Raw genomic sequence first — 27,985 nt, forward strand, 5'->3', positions numbered from 1 at the left:
GTGAACTACTGGGCTGGTCGTGGCAGCAGGAACTCGAGGTTTGTTCTGTGTAGAAGTGAGGATATTCCTGCCTGATTCCTGTCGATCATCTGTGAGAAGCCAGCTGCGGGCAGAGGGACACTACTCACCCCAGCACTGCGCGCACTGTGCAGACACACGCTGCACTGCAGCTGAACACACACGTCCTATAAAGATAAGATCACAAAGCAGTTGACATGAACTTGGGTTTAAAAAATAAAGCGAAGACTCAGCTGCCTGACAACAGCAGGAGCCGGGAAGAATTCCACAGACGTCTTCTCCGGGCCGGAGGAGAGCAGAATTCCACGAGCATCTCCTTCTCCCAGCATGTCATCAGAGCTAATCTTCCCTGACCAGGGAGCTGGCTCATGGAGAGCCCAGGCAGCTGGATTTAGACGGAGCAATCCAGAGGATGTTGTCTAAAAATAGCTGTCCTATAAATTCCAAGGTGGGAGGTTTGTTTTTAAAATGCAAAAATAAAAAACAACAAATGTGCCACCAGCGTGTTACAATGGCAGCGCAAACCACAGGCGCAGGAGATGTGTACGAGTCGTGGCTGGCCCATAATCCCCAGCAACATCTGGACCGTCGCCTAGCGGAGCGGAGCGGAACCGCAGCGGGGGCACGCCGTTATTTTGGGATTCTTCTTCCATACGTGGCCGAGGCAGGAGAGGAGGCCCGGAGCGTTCGGTTCCCTCATTCTTCATCGACCTCTAGCTTCAGGGTCCCTCTGCAAGTCAGTTAACTGGGTGGGCTGGGTCTGGGCCGTGCTTGGATCAAGTGCCCCTGGCTGGGTGGAGCTCTTTGCTGTGTTGACCAGTGACAGTGTTGACCTGCAAGCAGAGAGGACGGGTCTCTACGACACCTAACTTCCTATCGAATGTCTTCTTGGGTCTCCGCAGAAGTGTCTGTGTTACAGTTGCCCCATTGTTCCCCACACCAGAAACTGGTTCCCACACATGTTCCTGTGAGGAGAGTGATTGGTTTTCCTGATATTACAAATAAGATTTAAGAGGCCATGTGTATATTCAGCACTTAATAAAGCAAAACTAGCAGAGTCCTGCTAAAGATGTATTTAACCAATAATAAAATCCTTTTCTTCAGAAAACACAATTCATCGTACGTCTTCTTAAACAAAACTACTTTCCCAGACTGACCCCCTAGAGCTCGGTTCACTAAAGCAATCTTGTTTGCTTTAGACAATCAGACGTCAGCGTGCCAGTTTCTGATCTGGCTGAGTGACTTATATCACAGTAATTCACCTTCAGATTTTGATTTACTGACCATTGAAAATATTTGTGAGAAAATGTCAGGAAAAAGTCACTACAGTTTTTCTTAAGCTGTGTACAAAGTAGAGGGGAGAGAAACCAGCCCCACATATTCAAGAAGCGAAGACAAGATGCACTGTATGCAGGTTGTTCTGTTGTGTTGAATTCTACTGCAAAACAAATTTGATGACAAAGTTTGAGCTGAAATGCATTTGAATTGAATGGTTTCCAGACGGACACAGGAGAAGAGAAATTCCAAACCCTACAGCACCACCTCATGAGCCCAGAGACAGACGCCAGTCTGAGACGGGAAGGTCGTTAAAGCGATACGCCGACGAAGCTGACAAGACAGCCGTTAAGGTGTTAAAATAGCTAACTTTATTGGAACCAGAGGATTTATACAGGCATGTCAAAACTCATTTCAAATTGAATAATAAATAAAAAAATAAAATAAATATTAAATAAAGTAGAAAAACATGACCACACAAATCGTTTCTCAAAGCAAAGCATCCTACTGCATGTAGTTATGTCCTTTAACTGCAGGAATAAATAGAGGAAAAGAGTCTAACAGCAGGATGTCCCGTCTGGTGAGGCGCCGAGCCTCAGGCCCATCACTCTGGACAGGGAGGGACTTAGCGACAGGCGAGGATACGAAGGAGGAAGTCACACCCAAACTAGATCATTGTGTGCTATATACAACAGCCCTCCGGATCGATATCAAGATCCGGGGGGCGCTGAGAGCTGGGTCTGGGAGAGCCGCAGAGCTCTCCTCCCTTCGGAACAAATGTACTCATCCCAATCCGAGAGGCAGCCGTTTGGAGCACGACAGGGAAGAGAAAAATCACCTTTCAGAATAAATGAACTCTACACCCAAACCCTGTTTCTTTCTCTGCATGTTCTCCACATGGGTTCCTGAACTAGCAGGTGAGCAGGCATTAAGTGCTCAGGAGGATATTTCCGAGGAGACCCAGGCCTGAGGCACCTGGGGGACCCCAGGCGTCTCGTCCCCGATCAGCGACGGACTCAGACCACAGGTCCCGCTCTTTGCTATATTATTGCTTTGGGAGCTTTGCGATCTCCACTGGTTTTCTTTTTCTGCACTGATTATTTGTGTTAAACATAATGTACATCTATTACTTACAGAAATGCAAATTGAGGAAAAAACTGTACATTTTCTACAAAAGCATATCAATAAAAATATATATTTCTGTTTCTTCTCATATACAGATTTTGATTTGTTGATTTGCTTGCAAAACGCAGTTCCAGTCCCGCGCGATGGTGCAGGGTCAGTCTGGGCAGGTGGTGGTCCTGTCCGGTCCAGTCTGCGTTGTGTTCAGTCAGTGGGGAGCCGGTCCAGACCCGGTGCTGCTCAGCGTGGTTGGAGTCTTCAGGATCAGACAGCAAAAACACTCATAGTGCTGGTCTGGTCCTTCAGGCCCAGGATGCTATAGGCGATTCTCTTCAGGTGTCCTGGCAGACGCACTCCGATATTCCGAATATCCCTGTCGGAGAGAGAGGGAGAGGGTCAGCACAGGAGAGAGGAGCAGAGCACACGCCGACATATGAACACAGAGGCACACGCCCTGATGTCAGTAGGTGCTTGCTTGATTTTTAATTAGGTTCTTAATTGTTTAACGAGCTCTCTGCGGCTCTTCTGAGGACCTCCGTCGCAGCCCAGGACAGCTGGAGGCAGGGAGTCTCGGAAAAACTCCCAGGTTTTCAAAGGCGAAAGACTGTTCCCATGTGGGAAGGCAGAAAAAATGTGGAAACTATATAATTCTGCAACAAAAACATCAAAGACATCCTTCCTTTCCTGGATTCTTTACTTTCGCGGTCGTCGCCTCCTGCCAGAGGAGTAACCAGATTGCAGAAATAAACAGGGGGCCGGCAGCTGTGATGGCCCTCAGGCCGGTTCTGGGACACACAGAGCCCTCGAGCAGGCAGGCAGTGCGGCCTGAGCTGAACACAAATATTTGGACAATTGAAATTAAGCAGAGGGCTGGGCTGGAGAGCGGCCAGGGCCCTGGTTTTGGTGAGAGGGAGGCCACAGTCTCCCACACAGCCCGACGCCCACGACGCAGCTGGATGGCCCCCGTGCAGTAACCCTTTCCCTGCGCTGTACCGGGAGTCCCTGCCGCCAGCCGACCCGCTCGCGCCCTCCCGCAGTCCGTCAGCCACGCCCTGCCTGCAGACACGTCTCTGCTGGAGGCAGCTCTGCCATTTGGCATGGTGGAGCTGTGCCAGGGGCCGTGGGCAGACAGAGCTGGGAACCACAGGGCCTGACCGCCCAGCAGCAGCACAAGCTGCGTCGCGCAGAGCAGCCCAGCAATGCAGCTGTGAGCTTTAGTAAACCTGAACCCTTGTTATTGCCGGTTAGAAACACCTCCATAGCCACACGCACAGTACTGGCACGCCTGTCCCGCTGCTTTGTGAGCCGGAGTGTAAGGGGTTAACTCCTGGCCTTGCACAGCTGCTGTCTCTGGACGCATTGTGCTGGGAATTCGTCTTTTTTTATTTTTTGGAACAAACGCTTGCCCTAGAGTTGCCCATCCCTGCCGCACATTGTGGAGCCTTTAAAGAAATTCCGCAGAAGAATTCCAGCAGTGAAGCCTGTAATCACTTGCCCTGGCTGGGCTCCCAGCGGCCCAGGGACACCACTCGGAACCCCAGAAGTTCCTGCAAGTTGGTCAGCCGAAAGATCTTACTGCCTCCTGCCACTCTGATCCGCAGTCCCTCAGTCTCTGGGCCGGGCCGAGCCGAGCCGAGCGAGTTCACTGCTGGCATTGATCCTCAGGCTGAACCGCAGAAAATATTGTGCAGCCACTCAACTTCCTCCTCATCCTGATCACTGGAGGGGGGTGACACTGTCAGCAATGGGGGGCAGGTGCACTGCACTGGGGGGCAGGTACTCTGCACTGGGGGGGCAGGTACTCTGCTGTTGCGTCTCCAGGTCAGTGTAAGCAGCTCTCTGGTTTAACAGACAAATGAAACAAGAGCACGAGCAGCCCGGGGAAAGAAACGAGGCTCAGGGCCGGGTGCTGCGCAGACACTCACTCGTTCCTCATCTGCAGCACCTGCTCCATGGAGGTGATGCCGGCGCAGGCGAAGTTCTCGTTGTACTGGCTCATCTTGATGGACTCCAGCCACTCCGGCACAGACTTGAAGGGAGGACAGTCGGAGCCGCTGGTGCTGGGCAGGCGGATGGACACCCTGCAGGACAGACAGCGGGACAGGGCTGAGCATCTCTGGGCGGCTCCCAGGAGTCACTCGTACACGGGACAGTCACTCCCAAATAGCCCCGGTCCTCACAACCCCCATCACAAGCCCTGCTGCCCGTGACTGGGCCAGCACCCGCACTGCCCCCAGACAGGTGTAAGGAGCAGTGAGGACAGGAACAGAGTAGCTGGAATAAGGGTCTATCACAGCTGTCTGAGCCCGTCAGGTCTCGCACTCTGCCCGACCTGACCTTGCTGTACTGTAGCAGTCCTTGTGAAGAGGGTCGCACACAGCTGTGAGCAGCTGGACTGGCCCCCCGCACCGGGCCGAACGCTCGGCACGCCTACCGTGGGTCGAAGTCCGCGATGGTCTTGAGCGAATCAGGGCTGCGCAGCAGCTTGTCCAGCAGGCTGACGATGTCGGCGAACTTGGGCCGCTTGGAGCGCTCCTGCAGCCAGCACTGCAGCATCAGCTGGTAGACAGCGGAGGGGCAGTCCATCGGCGCAGGCAGCCGGAACGCCTCGTTGATGGCCTTCATCACCTGAGGAGGAGGAGGGGGTGTCACGTACAGCAGACAGGACTGACAAGCACACACAAGCAGGCACTGTACAGCCCACAGCGCACTCACTGGCAAACTTATCATTATGACTATTTAAAACAAGATTCCAGTGCAAATCTTTCCCGTTTCAAGAGGAAGCAGACACAGTATGGAATGTGCACAACCTGTTATTATGTCTTTAAAGCTTCCTGGCTGCCTGACAGAGACAATCCCTCATGTGCCACCCCTCCAGTCTTACAAAGTAAGGACCTGTGTAGAGCCAGGCTGCTAGTGCTCTCTAAATCATTACAGCTGAGGGAGAGGCGTCACACCTCGTGATTGGACATATCCCAGTAGGGTCTCTCTCCGAACGCCATCACTTCCCACATGACGATCCCAAAACTCCACACGTCACTGGCCGAAGTGAACTTCCTGTAGGCAATGGCCTCTGGAGCTGTCCAGCGAATCGGAATCTTCCCTCCCTGAGGGGTGGAGACAAGAAGACAGGGTGTTAGGAACTGGGAGGAGACAGGGGAAGCAGAGTGTGGGGCAGGAAGAGGGAGAGAGTGGGACAGGGAGAGGGGCGGGGGCAGGAGCAGGCAGAAGGTGTGGGGCAGACAGATAGTGTAGGACAGATGCAGGAAGAGAAAGAGAATCAGGAGAGGGGGAGGATCAGTTGTGTATTTATGGTCCTGTTAAGAAATTGGAATACTGGCTGGATCAACATCTTGCAATGACTTGGTCAGAAAATGTTACTTGCCCCTGCCACAACCCCTTAGAGACCCCCCCCTCCACATGCAGGACTGCACAGCGCCCCCTGCAGACTCACGCTGGTGGTGTAAGTGCCCTCTGGGTCGTCCTCCAGCACGCGGGACAGCCCAAAGTCCGACACCTTGCACTCCAGCTGGCTGTTGACCAGGATGTTGCGCGCCGCCAGGTCACGGTGGACGTAGTTCATGTCGGAGAGGTACTTCATGCCCGCTGCGATGCCACGCAGCATGCCCACCAGCTGGTACGAAGTCATTTCGCCATCGTGGTCCTGCCAGAGAGAGGTAGACATTGAGCTCACTGAGCTCTCGAGAGCTGCGGCCCAGAGAGGCCGGGTGTCCTCCGCTCGCGAGCGGCTCGGGTGAGAGAGGGGCGCTCGCCAGACTCACCCTCAGGTACTTGTCCAGCGCTCCGTTCTCCATGTACTCAGTCACAATCATGGCGTGCTTATCTGAAGGAGAAGAAGACATCCAGTTAGGACAACAATCACACGGGCATGTGAAATAATACTAAGTGCTCTGTGTAGGAGACTTAGATTTACTATGAAGGTTTGTGTGGAGGAGAACAGGCTGACGCGCAACCGGACAGACAGAAGAGCAGACAGACGGCTGGAAGACGGGGTGACACAGGCAGTCGGTTGTACAGAATCGCGAAGAAGCGACGAGACAGAGGGTGGCGCTGACACTTACACTTGGTGAGGACCCCCTCCAGGCGGATGATGTTCTGGTGGGTGAACTGGCCCATGATGCTGGCCTCGCTCAGGAAGTCTCGCCGCTGCTTCTCCGAGTACCCTGGCTTCAGTGTCTTGATCGCCACCGCCACCTCCTTCTTGCCTGGCACTTTCAGGGTCCCGCGGTACACCTCCCCAAACTCGCCTGCAGGGGGGAACAGAGAGGGGGCATTAATGCTGTGTGGTGTTTCTTGGTTGGCGTTGGACACCCTGGGTGCCAATCTGTGCTCATCAGATCACTCCCTGCAGGAGTAAAGCACTAGCAGAGGAATGGGGCTGAAGTTTGGGTTAGGGCTCATAAAAACTGTACTATGCATATAAACTCAATGGGCAAGTCTTGTCACTGCCTGATCATGTTACACAATAAGCAGTCTTTAATAATGCTTGTTGGTCCATTGTACCTGGCCCAGCCTACTCTATTTACAGTCAATTCTGTCATGATCTTCCAGTAAGGTGAGAACCGCCGTCAGTTTGCCAGCAGCCCCCCTCCTCTTCCTCCCTCACTCCTTCGCAGACTCTCAGCTGGGATCCCTACGCTGAGCTCTGCTGAACCACTGCGGCTGGACAACACATTCTGGAAGGTCATGGGAACTGATCAGAGGGTCAAAGAGGAAATGTCAGCCTGAGAAGTGTTCAGACCACATCCTCTGTCAGGGTCAGGGGCCTGCACTGGGGCTGTGCCGCTTCAGAAGAACACACAGGCTACGGACAAGAACAGGGCATTCGGCCCATCAAGCCTGTTTGTAAGAAACAGAAGAAAAATGACCCCTTGGAGGGATTCAGTCTGAGCTGCTAAATGCTTTCTCATCATGTCCCTGGGCTCTGTTCATCTTGATGTTGAAAGCTGACAGTGAGACTAACAGGAATATCCCCCCCAGTCTCCCAGAGTCGGAACTCAGAGCAGCACGAGCACGATGGGTCACTCTGCTAATAAGAAATTAACAAAATGACGTAATGATTCAGAATAGCAAGCCAATCCTCTTCCCAGTGCACACAATCACAGAGCAGTGAGGACAGCAAACGACAGTGTCTGCTTATGAAACTCTGCAGGGTATTCTGACACATTTACCCTACTGTCAGCGAACAGGAGGAGCTGGAGCCCTCTCGTCGTGTCGGACTGCGCCTCTCCTGCTTACCGGCTCCGATGACCTTCTGCTTGGTGATGTGGTTGGGGTGGATCTCGGTAGTGAACTTCAGGACAGCTTGATTGGGGTCCTCATAAGTGTGGGGGTCCACATAGGTCTTCAGGGGCTTCAGTTGCTCTAAGGGGGGCATATAAAGGTCAACAGAGGCAGAGAGCGGGTGGGGGGAGTTCTTAGGGAACCATGCACCCCTGACTTTGCAGGTTGTACCCTTGCTTTGCAGACGCTAAAAATAAGCAATTAAAATAAAAGTGCAATCATACTGCCATCCTGTTTATGATGATACAGAACCACAGATTCAAATCAACTGAAACTGTACCTGCTGAATATGAGTAGTCTCACATATGAGAGCCTGATACCTGATTAAGGGTCTCAGATAAGCACAGATATAGAGGGAAACCGTGCAGAATGCTATGAACTGGGCTGATGAGTACACTCCACCTGGCCTATAAGCAATACTTTCTGTGTTTTCCTCACTATATTAGGCTCAGAGCTTTCTAGACCTTCGTACACAATACAACACTGTCTCACCTGGGCTGGAGAAGTAGGTGTCCTCTGGGCCCTGTCTGGCGTGAGGGTTCCTTCTGCTGGAAGGACACAAGAGTAGTATAATTAGCCTGGCTGAGTCAGGGAGCCCTGTTTAGCTGTTTAGTAACCAAAATCTATGGACTTTGACTGATGTCTTGTAAACAGCCGCATAAGCCTCCCGGATCAGCAGTATAAGAGGTGTCCCAGACGTATGATAGAAGTCTCATAAAGGCAAAAAGTCACAGAGAGAAATGGCATCCGTGTTCCTCATTGCAGAGGCATGAGTCAGTAACCGATATTTCAGGTTCTGACAAGTTCAACAGAACTGCCATCTTGCGATCTTGGCTATTGCTGAGGTGCCGTACCCTGGTCAGTGGTGTGGAAGCACAGTAAACGCTGGGTTAGGGTTAGTGTTAAGAGTGGTCAGGTGACTGGAACTACAGGGACAGTAAAAACAGACTGCAAAAAAACGGTAAATGACTTCAACACTATGTACAGATTTTCCATGGTTTTTACCTGATTTCAATTTTAAGCAAATTCCAACATTGCAATTATAGACAAACGTATCTTGTACAATAGACAAGGTCCTAACGGTGGCTTTGCCCCTATTTGTTTGAGCAGTCTGAAGACAGACCGGAGCAGCTCCGTCAGGGAGCTGGCCAAGGCAACACCGTGTTGGTAATCAGGATCCGGAGTGAGAAGGGTGTGTCCAGACCCCCGGATCACCTTTTCACAGCAGGTACAGACACAGCACACAGAGCACAGGCAGTGATACAGCTGCTTCATTCTTGATGGCATTTCCCTCCCACGGTCGGTCCTCTAACTGGTCACTTTTCAATTAAAGGTGGCAAATTGCAGCTGGCAGAGAGGTGACATCACAGCGCTCAATCATGTTGTGGGATTGCAGAGGAATTCTTTATTCCCGGAAGAAACAGGACACTCAGCTTGGGTGTGTTTGCTTACTCATTGCCTGTTTGAGGCGGATGTTCATATCAAGAGTTTTATATATCTCAATATTTCTTCAAGACAACAAGCAGTCTAACAAAACCAGCAAAAGAAACAACAGGAAGGTTTCAGACATGGTAGTGAGCTGCAATCGCAGAAGAACAGAGCAGACAAGAGGAGAGGAAGAGGAGCAGAGGAGAGCTGTCCTCACCGTCTCCGCAGTAGCAGCACTATGGCCACAATCAGCAGCATGGCGATTCCCCCGATCGCAGCTCCCAGGATCACGGGCATGTTCCCCTGGGTCTGCTTCTCAGCTGCAAGACAGACAGGGCAGTCAGTCTCGGCCCGGGGCTCGAACCTGGAGCCCTGACATCACCTCTGCTTTCTCATTGCTCGCATGCTCATCCAGTGTGTACCGAGTGAATACATGGATAAAACACAAAAGTCCTGAATGTTTCTGCAGCACTGGGGAGTGTGCTGTGTACACAGGACGAACGTCCTTGGTCTAGAGGAATGCCATTCGCTCTCTCCCATCAGCCACCTGCTTTCCCTTTATCACTCCTCAACAGAAAGTCAAACACACTCAGCAGTGTTTGCAGTCTGGGCTGTTCTCCCTACGGCTCCAGTCTGTCGGAGAGAGGCAGGGCTTCGCCTCTGCTCAGACTCCTGCCGCACTGCCTCTGCCCAGACTCCTGCCTCACTGTCTCTGCTCGGCCATGTGCACACTCAGGCTCTCTCACCTTCGGGTAGCGTCTCAAACTCGTGCTCCAGGCTGTAGCTGCCCTGGCCGCCCTCAGGGGTCAGCGCCTGCACGCGGAAGATATAGACTGTGCCAGGGGCCAGGTCACTGATGACCACTGAGCTCTTCTCCAGCACTAGGACTGTGTACGTCGTCACGTCGTCCTCATTGTCTTTGTCCTGCGGCAGAGAGACAGTGCATGCTGCAGTAAAATGTGATACTAGAAGACTGTGAAGTCCTGTGCACACCCTGTAAACCATCTATGGAGTAACTTTTCTCTTTGTCTCCCTGCTAGTCCCAGACTTTCTCCCTGCCAGTCCCAGTCTGTCCCTCTGTCAGTCCCAGTCACCCTGCTAGTCCCAGTCTGTCCCTCTGCCAGTCCCAGTCACCCTGCCAGATGCAGTCTATCCTCCTGCCAGTCCCAGTCTATCCCCCTGCCAATATCTCCCTCTGCCAGTCCCAGTCTGTCTCCCTGCCAGTATCTCCCTCTGCCAGTCCCAGTCTGTCTCCCTGCCAGTATCTCCCTCTGCCAGTCCCAGTCCGTCTCCCTGCCAGTATCTCCCTCTGCGTACCTTCTTGCGGTACATGAGCTCGAAGCGGGTGGCGTGGGGAGAGGCCCTGCGAGACACGGCCCAGGACAGCGCCAGGCTGCTTGTCCCACGTTCATCCAGACGGATCGATGTCACTTTGGGAGGCTCTGAGGGAGAGAAATCAGACAACCAGACAGATGAAGAGTCGCAAAGAAAATCAACAGATCGTCTCTTCTGACGTTCCATCAGAGCGAAGGTTCTTCTGCGTTGTCTGTGTCTGGAGCTGCGGGAAGGGCAGGTGTGCTCACCTGTCTGGTGGATGGCGGCGGTGACGGTTGCGGTGGCGCGCCGTGGGCTGAAGTCCGACACTCCGTTCCGCGCCTCGATGGTGAAGGTGTAGTTAACGTGCGGCTCCAGCTCGCTCACCGCGACGACGCGCTCCTGCAGCCCCGCCCCCTGGGGCTCGTAGCGCAGCCTGTCCTCGCACGGCTGGCACCCTCCCTGGCCCTGCCAGCCACACCGCTCGCACGACACGCTGTAGGTGACGTCCCTGCGCCCCCCTGTGTCCGCCGGGGGCTCCCATGACAACCGCAGCTTGGCGCCCATCGTGATGGCGACGGCTCCTCGCGGCGCAGAGGGCGGAGCTGTTCGAGAGGGGCAGGGAGAGACATTTCAGGGCGTTTGTGTAAGATCCTCACGGTGCGTAAGGAACAGAGGGACAGAGGAAAGCCCTGTGGGACGATTTCCCCACCACTCACCTGAACAGCCGTCCTCCTGCTTGTCTCCAGGGGCTCTGTAGTAGCCCTGCTCGCAGGGGCAGGAGGCTGCCCCCTCCCCCGAGGGCAGGGTGTGCTGAGGACATCGCACACAGGCCCCGTTGGACACCGAGGGCTTGAAAAGGCCGGGCAGGCATGCTGTAGGGAGAGACAGTCAGCGTTCAGCCATTTTCACAACTTCGCAGACAAAAATGCTCTTCTTACACTGGAAGTCATTGCAGAAATTGAACGATGCAAATATAGCCTGAGATGCACATGCAAGTTTAAGGCACTCCTACAGCAGTGCTCTCCAGCGGGCCAGTGTGCCTGTCGAACAGGTGTGGGGATGACTCTGTCCTTCTAACCCTCACGCTCCCATCGTGAGAAACTCTGGCTCTGAGAGAAGACCAGTTTTTCTTCATTCCATCGCTGCAAAGCTCAGCAGCCTAGCAGCTCTCTCACAACCCCTCTCCCTCTCTCTCACAACCCCTCTCGCTCCGGGACTCAACTGATCCTGCTCCACGGCCATGCTGCCCGGAAGCTGGTACACTAGTTCACCATCGCTGTCTCTGGGCTCCCGAGTGGCTGAGCCAGCAGAGGCACTTGCCCAAGAGCAGGCTGAGCTCTACGACCCAGGTGTCACGGGTTCGAGCCTGGGTCAGGATGAGGAACATCGACTCCGGGATCTTCCCACGGTTCGGTTTTACAAGGATGGTGATTCCGCAGCTCTCCAGGAGCCCGTGACCCCGTGACCCCGTGACCTCTCACGACAGAGGCCGTCACGGCTCGGCACAGCCCTGCTCACTCGTCAGCAGCGCACAGAGGGCTGTCGGCTCCAGAGAGAATTCGCTCCCCTTTCAACTCTTTCCCCACAAAATCTCCAGCTCCAGCTGGTTTCTAAAAACAACTCCTTTCATTTCTCTTTTCCAAACCTCTTTTGACTTTTGCTACATTTCAACCTTAAAATGAACTTCTACAATGGGGGGGAGGAGGGGTGGCAGCTCTGAAGCTCCCATTCCGCACATGTACACAGAGGAACACACACACACACACACGTTTTCTTTTTCCATTTCTGAACTATTTTAAATATCCCGAGGGAAGCGAAGTTTACAGTTCTGGATTTCCCCTGAGGGAACTGAAACAGAGAAGAAAACATGAAAGAGAGTGAGAGAGAGAGAGAGAGAGAAGTTCCAAAACAAGCCAAGGTCTCGGCTCAGCCTCGCTCGTTCCATCTGTCCTCAGAGAGACGATCCTACAGTACACAAGAACCACCATGTAGACAAAGAGGACAAGACCTAGGAGGGCAGGCTCTGCAGAGCAAAGGTTCGAACTCTCCTCCCTCTCTCTGCTCTCTGCTCTCTCTCCCACAGTAGAGAGCTGAAAGCTTCCCCACTTGAGAGAGTGAGATCAGGGAAAGGTGCAGAGTCAGCTTCAGCCTTCTCAGGCTCTCGTTGAACGACAGAGGAAAAGTGGGAGAATTTTGAATAACAGCACAAGACCTGTAGCAAGAGACACAGCAACATTTCAGAACCTGGTGCACAGATCTGCTCCCCTCTCACCACCTGGGCATCATTCTGTCAGCCAGACAGACTGGGGAGCAGCAAACGCTGAGACACATTTTCCTGTGCTTGGAGAGAGAGCCCTATCTAGCTTAGAGGAATTCCTGGGATAACTGAAGGAAAAAGAGAGGGAAGAGAAAAAAACACCTTCTTCACTAACAGAGAGAACAGCTGCCGAATGGAAGAATGCATCCTTCTCCACCCAGGGAGAGCTGTCAGAAAGTGAACATCACTGCGCCTGGGACAGCTTGACCAACTCTAGCAGGAAAAATGGGTAAAAACTGCACCAGGCCAGTGTGCACCAGTGCTAGAGGTTTACCAAAAAGACTTGCAGCTGTAAAAGCTACACCTGTGTGTCTCCACTGCCTGGGAGGGCAGCCAGTTACCCCTGGTAAAGCTTATTTAACAACAAATTAAAGCACAAGTGATGAAAATATAGTTGTATCTATGTGGCTACAGCACTTTAAGAGATTAAAAGGTTAATTACACAGATGGGAGCTGGGTGACAGGTGTGGGGCTCCCACAGGGCAGCCTCCCTCGTCTGGGAGGCTCGTCAGGAGTCAAGAGCTGCTCGCTCAGCTGGCTCGGGGGAGCCTGTGCTTCACCCAGGCCCGTCTGCGGGGCAGCTGGAGGCCGATGACAGCCGGCGCCCGGAGAAGAAACCCTCTCTGTTCAGGGATCAGAGCTGCTGTTACAAGTGCAGCCCAGAAGCCCAGCTGTCAGGAGCCGGCCTGTGAGCCTCGGTCCTGCTGGGACTCCAGCGCCCAGGACAGCGGGTATCTGCACCACGCCCGACACTGGCTGCTCTGACTGCATTTCCGAGGGGGCGAGGGCACTGAGCCTGGGCGCAAGGGGCCTGTGCCCACAGCCAGCTTGAACTGTGAGGACTCGGGCGCTCCAAGCACAGGACATTCAAACTCAAGACAAACTCTGATGTCGAAGGATCTGAAGAATGTGCATTAAAGTATGCAGTTCCAATTTTCCAATTAACTAAACTAAACTAAATTTAGAGATGAAGCTGCTGAAATAAGAGCCACAGTAACGTCGAAGAGTGGCTATATAGCAACGCTGAGGAGGCTGAGCTGGAGGAAGTGAGAGGAGCAGAGAGGGGGGAGACTTCGCACTGCAGTGCCAGAACGACTTCCTTCCTCGGCCCTGTCCTGGCACCGCGAGGACAGCCAGGATGAGCCGAAGGGAACTGGGACCACACAGGGCAGCGGCCTGCTGCCTTGACACAGACCCCTGACTTGAACGGTTAAGGACAGACGAACGCCAGTGGCCACCTGCGGGCGCATCCCTCTGTGGGAGAGCTGTGTGGGATAGCTTCACTACGGCCAGGGCCGGAGCCTGGAGATGTCCGTGTCTCGAGCCGCGGGACACAGGCGGAGGACGAGCGGCAGGAAACCGGACACCAGCGGGAGACAGGTGCCGACTGCGCTGGCTCCCATTAAACCTGCACCCTTGACACAGAAACTCTGCCGAGAACTTGTGAAGCGATGAGGGGCCACGAAAGGCCCCACCTCCGTCCACATCGCTTTTCCTTGGCTTTGTCATCAAGGTATTTCACGACCATTACAACAGCAAACCCCAGCCCAAACCCTCAGCCCTCGCAGCCATCCGGCTCTGAAGAACAAGCCGAGCCGCTCCAGCAGACTGGCGACACATCCTCCTGCGAGGACAAGCAGCCCTGCGCCTCCCGGCCAGCTCGCCACTGTCCAGCTCGGCCTCTCGGCCAGCGCTCGCCACAGCACAGCTGACCACACCACAAGGCAGGGCAGAACAGTGGCCGGCGTCTCTTCAGGGGCAGCTGTGTGTGTGTGTGCGCGTGTCCCTCTTAGCAGGTGTGTGTGTGCGTCTCCCTGAGCACATGAGTGTGTTTCCCTGGGCAGATGTGTGTGTGTGTCTCTGCACAGGTGTGTGTGTGTCTCTGTGTGTGTGTGTGGAGGGGGGCTGCACTAACAGGAAGCCCGGAGGTCAGGGAAATATCCCTGGGGGGCTGGGGGTCGTTAGTGAGGAGGATTAGCAGCCCAATAGAACAGCTGTCGGAGAATTAGAACTGTGCTCAACACTTCCGCGCCTCTTTCATCTCTGTGTTAACAAACACAAAGCCCACTAATTCCCCTCCTGCCCGGGGGTGGAGAGAGAGGGGGGAAGGGGGAGGGGGCAGGGCGTGCACCGGCCCAGACAGCTCATCCTGGTGTCCGTCAAGACACACAGCTGTCTCGCACCCTGGCTCGGGGTCTGGGACGTGGGTAACAGGGAGGGGGGTTTCTGGGGCCTGTGGGGGTGAGTTCCCATAAACCCTCCTTTCGCAGTTTCAGCACAGGAAGTTCGGCAGTCCATCGCCACAACAGGACAGCTGTGGCCTGTGGCACCCCCCAAGACGGCCCCCCGGCCTGCCGCCACCACCGAGGACCGGGGAGAGACCGGGCTGAAGACAGCTGAGCTCAGCAGGGGGAGGAAAGCTCTACTCATTGTTAAAATCGAATGAACTCGATCATATTTTCTTTCGCAAGTCGGCTACAAAAAAGAAAATAATCTCCCACAGGGAAGAATCTCCTTAATAAGATCCTCAAAACAGACTGGCTGTGCCACTAGGAAATTTGACAGCGGTGCCAACAACTGCAGAGAGGGCTGCCCTCCCACCGGTTGATTACAAAGACAATGGAAGCTCAGGAAGTTTGGAATTCTGACACGGAACATTCCTTTGTCCTGACAACAGCAGAATCTGCAGGATTCTAGAACCATCCGCCCCAGGTGGTGGCCCGCCAGCTGCGCTTGCTCAGGGCCCTGGGGGCTGGTGTCCGAGACAGACAGAGGGACTGGCCAGGCCAGGTCGGTCTGGACCTGTGGTCAAGTCAGGACCTGCTCCAGAGTGGAAAAGGAATCTCTCTTTTTTTTCCTGCAGCCCCTCCATGAGGAAAAACCTCCCGTCATGAAATATTTGTCAGTGCAGCCGGAGGCGATACCATCTCCTGCCTAATTAATCATCACTTCCACACCAAACTTCCTTCCCCAAATTCCCTGCATTGCTCAACAGGAACAGGCCTTGGCAAACAGCATGAAACGGTTGCCACGGAAACCCAACACACCCTCCTCTCCCTCTGTCTGTGGGAGCGTGCCTGGGTGGGGGCTGGGGCTGTGATTGCACGCCGGCGCTCTGCTGTGTCTGGTTTTAGTGTCCAGTTTGGAGCTGCGGTGCCCTTCGTGCACTGCTGACCAGTCTTATTCTGTCTCTCCTGCCGTCTCCCAGTCAGAGGCCGAGGCCAGCAGACAAGCAGGGTCCCAGGGCTGGACAGGGGCTCAGGACACTGGAGCCCCACCTGCAGGCTCAGAGACAGCGCACAAAGGGAATGGGCGTCTCCTGCCCAGAGAGGACAGTGGTTCCACTGAGCTTTAATCTCCTGTGTGAGGAGCAATCCAATCTCCCTCACTCCCCTCCCTTCGCCTCTCCCTCTGCGCTCCCACGGCATTCCGATCCCCTGACACACAGGTGAGAGCAGTCGCTGCCAGGTGAGAGCAGATACAGTACAAGGTAGATATTTATAACCCTGAGATTGTACTCTGACCCTGGCAAGGAAAAAGAGAAACGAATCTTGGAATGCCGGCCTAGAGATTATTAAGGATGAGGTTCTCCTACATTTGCTTGGATTTTATGATGAATCCAGTTCTGCAGATATGACATGGATATAGAAAATGGGAGCAAATGGGCGCGGAGGGTCCCAGGGCGTTCTGGCCGGTAGCAGTGGAGCAGTAGAAAAGCACTGTGTCTGGCCTGAAATCCACAGGCTCACAGATTCAGGCTGAAGAGGGGGGATTTTCCAGGGAATGGGAGGAAGTAAACAGTTCCGGCTCCGTTGCCAAAGGACACAAGCTATTCAAGGATCACCATCCTCCTTCCAGAAGAGTAGGGTTGTCTGCCACCAGGATACAGGCACAGCTCTGTTTTTTTCCAATCTCAACAATTATTTTAAAAACAGTTTTTTTTGCAGGCTGGTGGAGCACCATGAAATATCCTTTCCTGCAGCCCTGGATGGGCAGGATCTGTGAGTGTCCACAGCTGGGAGAGACTCCAGTGGGTCCTGGTCCCCCCTCTTCCCTCTAGCCAATCTCTTCTCCGCTGCTCCAGAGCCTCGCTAATTCCTCCTTAAGTGGAGGCTTGTAATTAGCCAGGAGAAACAATTTTCAAATCTGTCAGACATCTCTTCTGAATTGTGCTGGACTGCAGCCAATCTCTACATTGCAAAGGAACCAGCTCGCATTTCACAGGAGTCCGTAGTCATAGAGGGATTTAAAGACGACGCAAACTAATTAAAACCTAAATGAAGTGATGGATCAGCCTTGTCAGGCGTAGCTGTGACAGCGGCAAAGACTACTGACAGATCTTAATCATGTCGCGGGTCTTTGGTTCAAAGCCATCGGCCTGTGGGTCCTCGCTCAGACGAAGACAGGGCGTGTCGGATTCCATCCTCACTGGGGCGACTGCACATCTTCTTCTGAAAGTCATCGAAAGATGGAGGCAGAAAAGAAATTAGAGAATCTGCCCCTGTATCTCGAAGCAGTGCTGCTGTCACTCTGCTGTGTTCAGGCCGACTCAGTGGTCGGAAAGGAGGGCTGTGCAGCATCGTGGGCAGGTGAAGATGTGAAGAGCAGACCCTCCCTGTCTGCTGGCCAGGCTGTGGGCATGACGCTCCAGAGGGGGGATCTGGGGTTCAGGGGCTCAGCGCAGGCGCCCGTGGAGAGCGGCGTGGACCCCTCACCCCGCCCACCCCGTGGGCTTGTGGACTCAGAGCCTGCAGGAGCACTCACAGCACACACCTGTGGGCCCTGTTACTCTCTTCCCTTTTCGTCTTCCTCATTCTGTCCCTCCCCATCTTAACTGTCTTGCATTGTCTCCACCACTCTGCCTCGTGCCGCTGTTGAGGTCTGTTTCCTCTCTACAAAGCACTACTGTTATTTTCGTCCTTTAACTTTCTTCTGCATCTGCACATATTAAAATGAGCTAACTGACAAATGCTGAGGACAGGCAGTTTGGCATAAGGAATCTGTGGCCTGTGCTCTGCAATTTGCAGAGGACTGAAGTGGCTCCCCGCCTCAGCATGTGCAAAGAATTAAAGGCTCAATTAGCATGTGCAGTACTAACTACTGAGAGAAATGCGCCCACCATGACAATCCAAAGCAGAGCACGATCACGAAAAAGACCTACAGCCAGCGGAGGGGGCGGTGCCTTCGGTATCCCTCCTGCGTGTGTCAGCACAAGGCAAGAGGACACCCAGCGAAGAGGAGCTGTCGAGAAGGGAATAAATATTTTGTACGCAGGACAATCCATCTCCATTATTAATCTCTGGGGAGCCATTCCAGCTCTGAAAGCTCCAGGACCTGTCTGACAATCCACAGGGGTCTCTTTACAGACACAATCCGTCATCTTCGAGATGGACACTCTTAATCCACCCTCTCGTCTCCTGTCCTCTCCTAGGTTTCTCACAAAAATATTGAGGAAATTCCAAGATTCTCTCCCAGGGATTCTCTCAGACCCCATCCTGTGTGTTTCCTGTTTCTGATGGCCCCAGAGTGAGCGGCAGGGGTGCAGGGGCTCTATAATTAGCTGGAACGAGATTCTGAATGGCGGCCTGGTGACGGAGCAGGAAGAGAGTGACGGGTGGGAAAGCTCGGAATTCGTGCTGACAGACACTCGCTCAGCGCCTAACTGGGATGACAAAGGAAAACCAGGAGCAACCACAGCAAACCAACTCAAGACACCCAAAGGCCTCGAACCCTCGACACAGGACACCAGGAGAAACTACACTAAAGTGCACTGAGAACTGAGAGCAGGACGCACCTCTTTACACAAAGGGCTGGTGGAGGTGGAACAAGCTGCCCAGACACGCTGTTGAGGCCGATACCCTGGTGAAGAAATAGCTGGATGAGGCACTGAGGTCAATCAGATGCTAAACACCACCCGGGCTTAACTGTGTGGCCTCCTCTCATCTGTGTTCTTACACAGCACGGACAATACATGGGCCAGAAGAAAAATGAAGGTACAAAGATCAGTCGGAAATGTACTGTACAAGCAGTCTACAAATGGACAGATGTTAATAAGATTTATTACAGCCACAGACTGCAATCAGGCATCAGGGTAGGCCATCTGACTTGGCATTTTTATATATATTTTTTTTTGCTTGTTAAAAACAGAAAGCCAACGATAAATAAACATTTTAAAGACTTGGCCAAACAAATATTTTTAAGACTTGGCCATAAATAATAAACTTTCATTTAATGTGAGAATCTGAGTGGTCCAATTTTCCCATGAGGGCGAGTGAAAGAGAGAGATTCTGACAGACTCACAGCAGCCCTTATCGCTGCCCGCCAGCACCAGGAGCACAGGAGCACCCCAGACTCCACAACACGCAGCTGCCTCCCACAACCAGCTAACTGCTTGCTTGTCATATTGTCTAAGAACAGCACTGGGTTTCTAGGCTGTGATTGCTGTACTTGTGTGCTGAGCAGGGAAATGGCTGAACTGCGACTTCGGCTCCGGCTCGTGGCTGCGCTGGCCGGGCTGCTCTCGAGAGCTCTGGCCCGTGGAAGCGCTGCTGGCCGACCGGCTCCAGGCCCTGCAGCAGGCTGCCAGAGCACTCGTCTGTGCACAGCTGGCGACACCAGGACCGCCGGCTACACAATTAAAGTGCACCAGAGCGAGTCACTGAGAATTCAGGCAGGATTCGAGGGGCTTGAGTGCGAGAGACGTGTGTAACTCAACTCCTAGGAAAACGCTGCCTCCGTTTCAGGTTTGGAGTCACAGGAGGAGCTGCCATGATGAGCACGCCCCCCTCCCCCCGACCTGCCGCTGGTGAATTCCTGATCCTGGGAAGCTCTGGGGGCTCCTCTACAGATCCGTCAGGAATGCAGGCAGCGGGAGGCACTGACTCCCTCCCCATTCCTGCTCAACACTGTGGCCATTGTTCCCTGAGGACACCCCCGTCCCCTGCATTCCTCATGGAGACCCGATACCTGGACACTCTGGATGCTGTAATGGGAACTAGGATGCCTCCCGGGATACTGCCCCTCTGCCCCTCCCCGAAACTCTCCTCTCTGTGCTTTGGCCAGAGGTCCTGATTCCTTCCTGCAGCCTGTGTCTTTTTCAAGGCCCTGTGTCTTATCTGTCGTGTGTGTGAGTGTGTGTGTGCCCACACACCCCTGCCAGAGTACAGCCCGGGCTGCACTCACACACACACACACACACACACACACACACACACAGGTGTGCTGCGCAGGAGGGGATAATTACAGCTCTATAAAAGGGCAGGTCTCTGCAAGCTGCAGCACCTCTCTGGAATGAGCTGAAGCACGCCAATAAAAACCCATGAACTCATACAGAGGGTATGGGAATGAGAGAACGAGACATGTACAGGGCATGTCTGCTTGCTACCCCCTCTCCAAAAACCTGCACAGTGCACCACAAATAAAGACCGGAGCTCTAAATTTAGTTACAGGCTGTACACTGCTGTGTGTGCAATGACCGATATTGTGTTGATCTGCCCTCGTCACTCCGCGGTCACACTGCTTGATGCAGAAACGCAGCTCCACAGAAAGCTGCTGCAAACACGCTGCTCTCGGGTCTGTTTCCCGTTCAGCTGCGGGGGTGCGGAGAGCAGCAGGTGATGTTAATGACAGGCCCACCTGACTGACTGAGTGAGTCAGTTCCACCTGCCTGGCGATGGATGAGCTATTGCAGAACTTCACACTGAATCAAACACACCGGTGTTTCTTCATTGGATTCATCTCACTCCAACTACGCTGCATTAATACCAGTTGGCAAGGATAGAAAAGACGAGGAGGAAGTGAGAGAAGAGCTGAATCTCATAACACACTGACTCCTCCTTGCATCTCCACTGTCTAAGACTTTGCACAGCGAGGTGTAGAAACAAGCGTTTCCTCGTCTAGAGCTTTGCATTGACGTGAGAGTCAGTAAGAAATAATAAAGAGACACAGACAGAGAAGGGGTGGCTGGCAGAGCAAAAAGATAAAAAGCTAAACAAAGACTAACACTAACCGAAAACAACTGGCAGGTGCGCAGAACGTCACACCTAAACCACTCTGATCTGAAAGGAAATTATGACACAAAAAAAAGCAAAGTGAAAATACAGCTCGTTCCGTCTTACCTTGGCAGGTGCTGTTGACCATCTCGTAGCCCTCCTGGCACTGGCACTGTCCGATTGGCACCAGCCACTCCCCGTCCATGGTGCAGTGCATCCTGGGCGTGTCGTCGCTGACGGCGTGCGGCACGCAGACTCCCGGCACCTCGGTCAGCGGCTGCGACTCCCGGCCGGCCACCGTCTCGGGGAAGCTGGCCAGGCCACTGACAGCGGCCGGGCAGGACTTGTAATAGACCCTGACGGAGAGCAGGGCGACGCAGGCGCCGATGTCCTGGAAGGCCAGGTAGAAGCCCTTCTTGGAGAGCGGCCCGACGATGCGGTGCTCCACGTTGATCCTCAGCTCACCCTTCACCGTGATTTCGTCGGGCGCGATGGTGGCCACCTTCTTGAAGTGCCACTTCTGGAAGTTGGTGCCGTAGTCGACGTCGGACTCGGCGAAGTACAGGTTGAAGGTCTCCTTGCAGGACAGCGAGGCGCCGTCGAAGCTGTTGCAGTCGCGCACGATGAAGCGCAGGTCCACGAAGATGCGCGAGGCCTCCCGCCGCTGGATGAAGTTGGTGCGCAGCCAGTTGTCCTGCTCGTTCTGCGCCACGTTGCACACGGAGTAGGTGTACATCATCGTCCCGTTCACCACCGTCTGCAGCAGGTCCCACTGCGCGGGGAGGACAGAACTGCGTTACGGCCAGAGGCACTCTGGCAGGGTGGGGCAGGACTCTTTCACTGCCCCCCCGGGGCTGTACTACTGCACAGCTTAGTGCTTCAGCAAATAAGGAGGGGCAAGATGGCAATAAGAGGTTTTAAAAGCATTTTAAAATCTGCCTTTAATCTGCATTTAAAAAACAAGTTATTCTCTCTCAATTATGACCCTCCCAGCCTGTGTCCAGAAAGCAGTGACTGGCTCTGCGTGGGCAGGGCTGTCTCAATCAGAGACTCGATCGCTCACGAGAGCCACAGGGCTGCAGTGAGGAGGAGTCACACCCCCCGGAGAGGAAGGGCAGAGATTTCTACCCCCTTCGAGGAACTCGCTTCCCATGTGAAGGTGCTCTGTGTTCCCGTGGAGCTGACATCCCCCAGGGCTGGAGTTACAGTCCCCCCACACCCCCCGTCAGCCCGGAGCTGTGCCTGTGCTGCAGGGAGGTCAGTCTGTGACAGAGCCTGAAACAGGAATGTTTCCTTGCAATGCATGACACCCAGGGGCTTCTTTAACCAAATTCAATCCTGATTACTATCTTTTAGAGGCCAATGAAACTGCTCAATAAGCCACTGATGAAAGCATCAGCTGAAAATGCTCATGGCTGTTCTGTAACAGCTTTATCTCTCCGAGCCACCCCCCCCCCCCAGCGCGGGGGCTCCGCATCTCACCGCCTGGCCGCCCCCACACTCGCACGCACAGGCCTGGACCCATGTGACAACAGGAGACGGGATCGGCACCTCTCCGCTTCTCCATCACCTGGGAGACCCAGGGAAGGGAGCCAATCAGATAGGCTGCCCGCGCCACATCGCCACGGCGACGGGCCCTCACACACATGAGCACTGAGGTGGGCGTTGGCACGCAGCCAGGAGCGGGGATCAGGGCGGAGAGGGCAGGGCGGTGCAGAGTGGGGCTGAAAGGCCTGGGAAGAGCTCATCAGCATTGCGGTCAGAGACGCCTCCCGCGAGCCCAGCGACACCGGCGCCAGGATGGGCACAAGCTGCTCTCTGCCTACCAGCAGCCCAGGTCGGTCCCAGACTGACCCCTCAGCACAGCCCCCCAGCCCACGCCAGCCAGCAGGCACGTCCAGGACTCCAGCTGGAACAAACTCATTCCATCTGTCTTTGGAGCAGCAAGAAGTACGGGGGGCTTCGTTCCTGTTTATCCGTTGGGAAATACGTTTGAACTGTTTCTAATCCTGCGCTCATGTTTTTGCTTTTACAGCTCAGTCTTTCATCAGGCACTCAGGCTGAGACACATAAAAAACTCAATAAGGAGATAATTCCACAAGCTACATCCTTCATTTTTACTTGAAATGTTAATTATACCTTTAGTTATACAAGTTAATGATAATACTCTAAACCCACACCAAGCCACAAATATGCTCTTGGCCGGGCTGCTCTGTGAGCAGGACGGAGCAGCTATGTGGCGCTGCTGCCCTGTAGAAACACAAGCACACAAGAGCAGAGACGTGTGACCCCAGATCAGGGGTGCACCCCAATAACAGCCTCTCATCGTTTCGCACACGTACTCCCGCTGGAGGGATGACACTGAGGACCCCGAATACTCACCCCCTCCTCGTACGGCCGGGTCAGCCAGCCCAGCTCCCCTCCAGCGGAGGCCATGTCCAGCAGCACCTCTGTGTGGAGACAGGGAGACAGAGAGACGTCAGGGTGAAGAACTGACTGCGTCCTCCGGCCCTCTGAGGCCGCAGACAGGCCTGGCATCGCAGGACGGAGGCCGCGAAGGGAGAAGGTGGAGGATGAGAGGGAAAAAGAGCAGGAAAGGGAGGCTGAGAAAAACAGGAGAAGGATAAAGATCTGGAGAGAAGAGTTTGAATTGAAGGGAGAGGAGGCAAAGTGCTACACCCCGAGACACAGACACTGCGTAACCGCTACACCCCGAGACACAGACACTGCGTAACCGCTACACCCCGAAACGCAGACACTGCGTAACCGCTACACCCCGAGACGCAGACACTGCGTAACCGCTACACCCCGAGACGCAGACATTGTGCAACTCTACACACCAGGCACCTCTACACCCTGAGAGCAGAGAGACGGCAGGGCTCAGCTTCTGTTGTGCCGCAGTCTGGTATGTTTCAGGATTGACAAAATACTAGAAAGACCAATTTCACTATTTTTACTTCTCTCTGTCCATTTATATCTATAAGATATCTATAGTGTTTCTATTTAGTTGAAATAATATTGAAGTCACGAACTCTCCATGTTCCTGGTGTCAGCTCTCCATGCTGGAGCCCTGCAGCTGCTAAAAGCTGGAGTGGATCAGATCGCTACGCAACTGATGATGGAAGTGTTGTGGATTCTACATAGCTGTTTTTCAAATTGTGGTTATCTTTGGGGTATATCTGCACTCCAGATACCCGACACAGAAAGAGCAGTCGGCTGCCGACAGGTCTGTACTGCATCACTCCAGTGCACAGACCTCCCTTCACAGATTGTCTTCTGAAGTTTATTTTCTTACATCCTCCAAGTTTTCAACATTTTCCAGAACAGCCCTTGGGCTTCCATCCATATCAATTACCGTGAGGAGTTTTATACAGTTTATTATTATTAAATTACTTGGCTGAGTCGTCCTGTTTTTTCCTCCTGTTCCTACATCTGCAGACCGCTGGACTGGTGGAGAAACAGAGGGACTGGAGGAAGCCGACGAAGAGCCTTGCTCTAGGGGATAACAGCTGTGCCCCTCCTAGGACTTGAACCTGCAACCTCCCGTTAGGAGTGCAGACCTCTAACCACCCCCCGTCCCACACACACACACAGACTTTGCTCTGCTGCCAGGGCCCCCACAGTGATTCCAATGACATCAATCAACACCCAGACCTTTCCTACTTCAGTAATCTATTAAAATAAAATGCAGCTGGGGTTTGTACATTTTCACCTACAAGTCAGCCTAAAAGAGCTCCAGAACGGTCTGAAATGTAGTTAACCTTTAATCAATGTCAATATCTCTGTGCTGGGAATACTCTGAAATGTTAACTGCGCTTAAGAAAATAAACGACGCGAAAGCGCTTTTAACGGAAAGGCTTTGCGAAATGTTGACCAATTCCCTTTCGTGAGCTGTTCTTTCTTCATTAACCTTCATTGACACACTGAAACGCCCTTGCCTCTGGTGAACAGCTGTTTCGACCCGGCTAGATTATACACAGGGTCCGGGGTCCGAGTTTCGGCTCTGCCGGGGCCGTTCTGAACACAGCGTGAAACCCAGGTGCTGGGCGACGAGGGGCGACGGGACCTGCTTTCCTCGACGGCAATCGCGGCCTGTAATTAGACTCCAATTAAACCGCTGTCCCGGGAGGGGCGTGCACGTGCTCCACGTGGGGACAGGTTACGGGTTCCGGGTTCGGTGGGGATCACCGCTGCCTTAATCCCTGTCGAGGGCACGGCTCGGCATCTCTTAACTGCTGCTAACTTAACAAGCTTTGTGCGAATACCTGAACTTTGCGTCCTTCGTCTGTGGGACTGCGTGCTACGGACCAGGGCTGTTCACCCCTCGAGCGCCTCTCACGCGCTGCCCGCGGGTGTTTAGTCCGGAACTTCCGGCGAGCGCGCCGAGGCGACCGCGGGTAGACCCGGTCGCGTCTCGACACCCCGTTCGGTTCAATTCAAGGTGCTTTATTTAGCATGACCGATGGGTACAATCAGTGTTGCCAACACCCTCTCAGGCGGATCTGTGTCGGATCTGCTTGGAGACAGTTTGCAAAAACTGAAGTTACTTCGTAACACTTTTCAAGGGGAGGGCTCTTGATAATGACGAATCGGATATACATTTCCTTTTATCGGACAGGAGTCGTGCCGTTCGTAGATTTAAGCTGTTTTAAAAATATATAATTGTCCAACCATACTAAGATGTAAAAATGTGTCTGTTGCGTTCTGTGGTAATTTAAAGCAAAACGTTGTAAAAAAATATCCTGGAGAACATTTTTTATCAATAAGATCTTTATAACTATATTCATACAATTGACAAAATTAACCGGGATAAGAACTGGATCCCTGGCGCAACTGGGAATGAAGTATAAAATAATCTTACAATTATAACATACAGAGTTATAGAGCACAAAGCCCACGGACACCGCGGTCCGCGCGCCCGGGTGTAAAGACCCTCAGGTTTAAATGGCGCGTGCTGGGAACGGCTCGATAAACGCGAGACACTGTCACTACGGCTTTGTAAAAATATTATACTTTGTGAGCGCAGCCAGCACGCAGGGCTCGTCGTGAAACCAACTTTGATCTTGTGCGTCTTTGCAGATGAAATTCCAAAAGACTTCGACCAAATTCCGGACTGGACGAGCATGATTATGCAGTTTAGTGTGGAGAAGTGCAAAGTGTCACGTCCTTCTCTAGCCTCTAATCTGATTCAGGGTCACGGGGAGCCAGAGCCCAAGACAGGGTACAGCCAGGACTACTCACAGACACGCACACGCACACGCACACGCACACGCACGCACAACATGGCCAGTTTTCACAGAAGCCAACTAACCTACCAGTATGCCTATGCACTGTGGGAGAAAACCAGAGCACCCAGAGGAAACATCCAGTCTCCACACAGACAGCACCCTGGGGACTGAACTCAGGGCCCAGCCCTGCGAGGCGGCAGTGCTGACAGTGTCATGTAGGCAGCAAAGCAGAAACTACAGGTGAGAAGCACTGAGCTTGAAGAAGGTACTTCTGAAAAAAGATTGAGGTGTCGATATTAACGAACCAGCTTCATCCTCTAGATGATGTGAGGAAAGAATTAAAAAGACAAACAGAATGTGAGGATATATAGTTAAAGGCATAGAGTAAGAATCACCAGAAAGACTGTGTTTAGAATATTGTGTGCAGTCGTGCTCATCAGACACCGGTCCAGAGATCAGCAAACAGACCCTCCCCAGGATCCCAGAAACGTCCCACTCTGATGGGCTGAAAACACTGAATCTCTTCAGTCTTGTACAGAGAGGACTTTGTATAAGAGGCCTGATTCAATTATTCAGACTCTTCCAAAGCTCGAAGTCAACCCATTGGACTGGACTTCTTCAGAATCAACAGACAAGCGCGCCTGTTACCCAGTGGAGTCGACAGGGAAGTGGTTGAAAACGGAGATCACGCTGCCCAGACATGAAGTTGAAGCCGATACCCTTGTTTGTTTAAAGACACCACTGATTGAGATTGTGGGATCAATTAGGTACTGAAACCCTGCAGTAGCTGTTCTAAAGGTCTGAGCGCGAGTAGCTGTGGACGAGTGTACGAGCCTGTCCTGGAAACAGATTTCAGCGAGAGGAGGGGACCCGACACCGAGCCGCCGAGGCCAGGCAGACGGAGCTGCAGCGCTAAGGGAGCGGCCAGCTTAGTCATAGCGCCGCGCTCTCACCATCCCGACTTCACACCTGGTAGCGAAACCAGCAGGGCCGCCGCTCACTCGCTGAAATAATTCTAGCATTGGCTCTCGGCGCTTTGGGGCGCCCGCTGTTACTACACCGCGCTGTCAGGAATAATCTGCGCTTAATTACCCGGGATTAAGTCATTTTGACAGAAGAAACGTCGCATTTGGAGTTCTCTCTGCTGTACCTGCAGCCCCGTAGCCCCGCTCGAGGGATCCGAACCCGCGACTCTGCCCGGGCGGGCTGTGCACCAGCACCCAGCCTGCAGCCGGCTCGCTTTTCAGTTTCTTCGCGTTTTTAGTGACAGTGTAACAAGGCAGTTTCTTAAAACCAGTTAAAAAAACCCAATTCATAACCTATCAATGGCACTAGACATACCCTCATGGACTTGTCAGTTTTTTGGAAAGTCTTTCGAATTACCGCTGCAGTGGGGAAGAGGGGAAGAGTTGTCAGTGAGACTGTCACTCGCTTCACGATCACTGAGCAGTTCCGACTGCCGCACAGTAAACTTCTACCTCTCCCAACGAACTCCCGAATCTTCAAGACGGTGAGTTAGAAATAGCGTAAAAGTGACAAATTCAACCACTGAAACAAACTTTGTCCAGCAAGCGACGGGAGGAGAGACGTGTCAGATCCCCGAAGCGCTCTCAGGTATGAAACACCATGTGCCCGGACACAAACTTCAACTTCCAACGCGAGGTTCTCCGCCAAGAAATACACAGAAAGAAATATATTCAAAAAAACAAAAGACTTACCTTCTTTGGTCTGTAGACTATTAAATACATTATTAATAAATACAATTACAAATACTAGATGCCTAATCCCAAAGGAATCCATTTTCTGTAAATCCTCTGAAGTTACTGTGCGGACCGAGCTGCTCGGGTTGTAACTCGGCTGAAGCTCAGGCTGCTCCGGGCTCTCATTCAGGAATAGCTGACGTCACGCAGCCCCGCCCATTGGAATGCGCCCGTGTTCCATATTAGGGAGGGGGTTACAGGTCTGAAGCGAGGTGGCTGTGTCAG

General features: G+C 53.2%; 1 protein-coding gene across 2 annotated transcripts; it reads right to left on the minus strand.

Annotated features, from left to right (window-relative positions):
• Nucleotides 1–1,641: 1,641 nt before the first annotated feature.
• epha2b (eph receptor A2 b) lies at nt 1,642–27,871 on the minus strand. Of its 2 annotated transcripts, none has more exons than XM_088938451.1 (17): nt 27,719–27,871; nt 23,155–23,222; nt 20,899–21,544; nt 11,181–11,336; nt 10,731–11,066; nt 10,465–10,589; nt 9,894–10,071; nt 9,365–9,467; nt 8,212–8,264; nt 7,675–7,800; nt 6,498–6,683; nt 6,198–6,259; nt 5,870–6,079; nt 5,373–5,522; nt 4,850–5,043; nt 4,341–4,496; nt 1,642–2,788 (listed from the first exon to the last, which is right to left on the minus strand). In XM_088938451.1, the coding sequence occupies exons 1-17, from the start codon at nt 27,798–27,800 to the stop codon at nt 2,680–2,682; spliced, it is 2,940 nt and encodes a 979-aa protein (XP_088794577.1). In that variant the 5' UTR covers nt 27,801–27,871; the 3' UTR covers nt 1,642–2,679. The 2 variants fall into 2 exon arrangements, with proteins under 2 accessions (XP_088794577.1, XP_088794576.1); XM_088938450.1 differs by having other exon boundaries at nt 8,212–8,267.
• Between the last annotated feature and the right edge of the window lie 114 nt (nt 27,872–27,985).

Source organism: Atractosteus spatula, chromosome 20 (genome assembly GCF_055471065.1).
Source record: "Atractosteus spatula isolate fAtrSpa1 chromosome 20, fAtrSpa1.hap1, whole genome shotgun sequence".
Lineage (NCBI taxonomy): Eukaryota > Metazoa > Chordata > Actinopteri > Semionotiformes > Lepisosteidae > Atractosteus > Atractosteus spatula.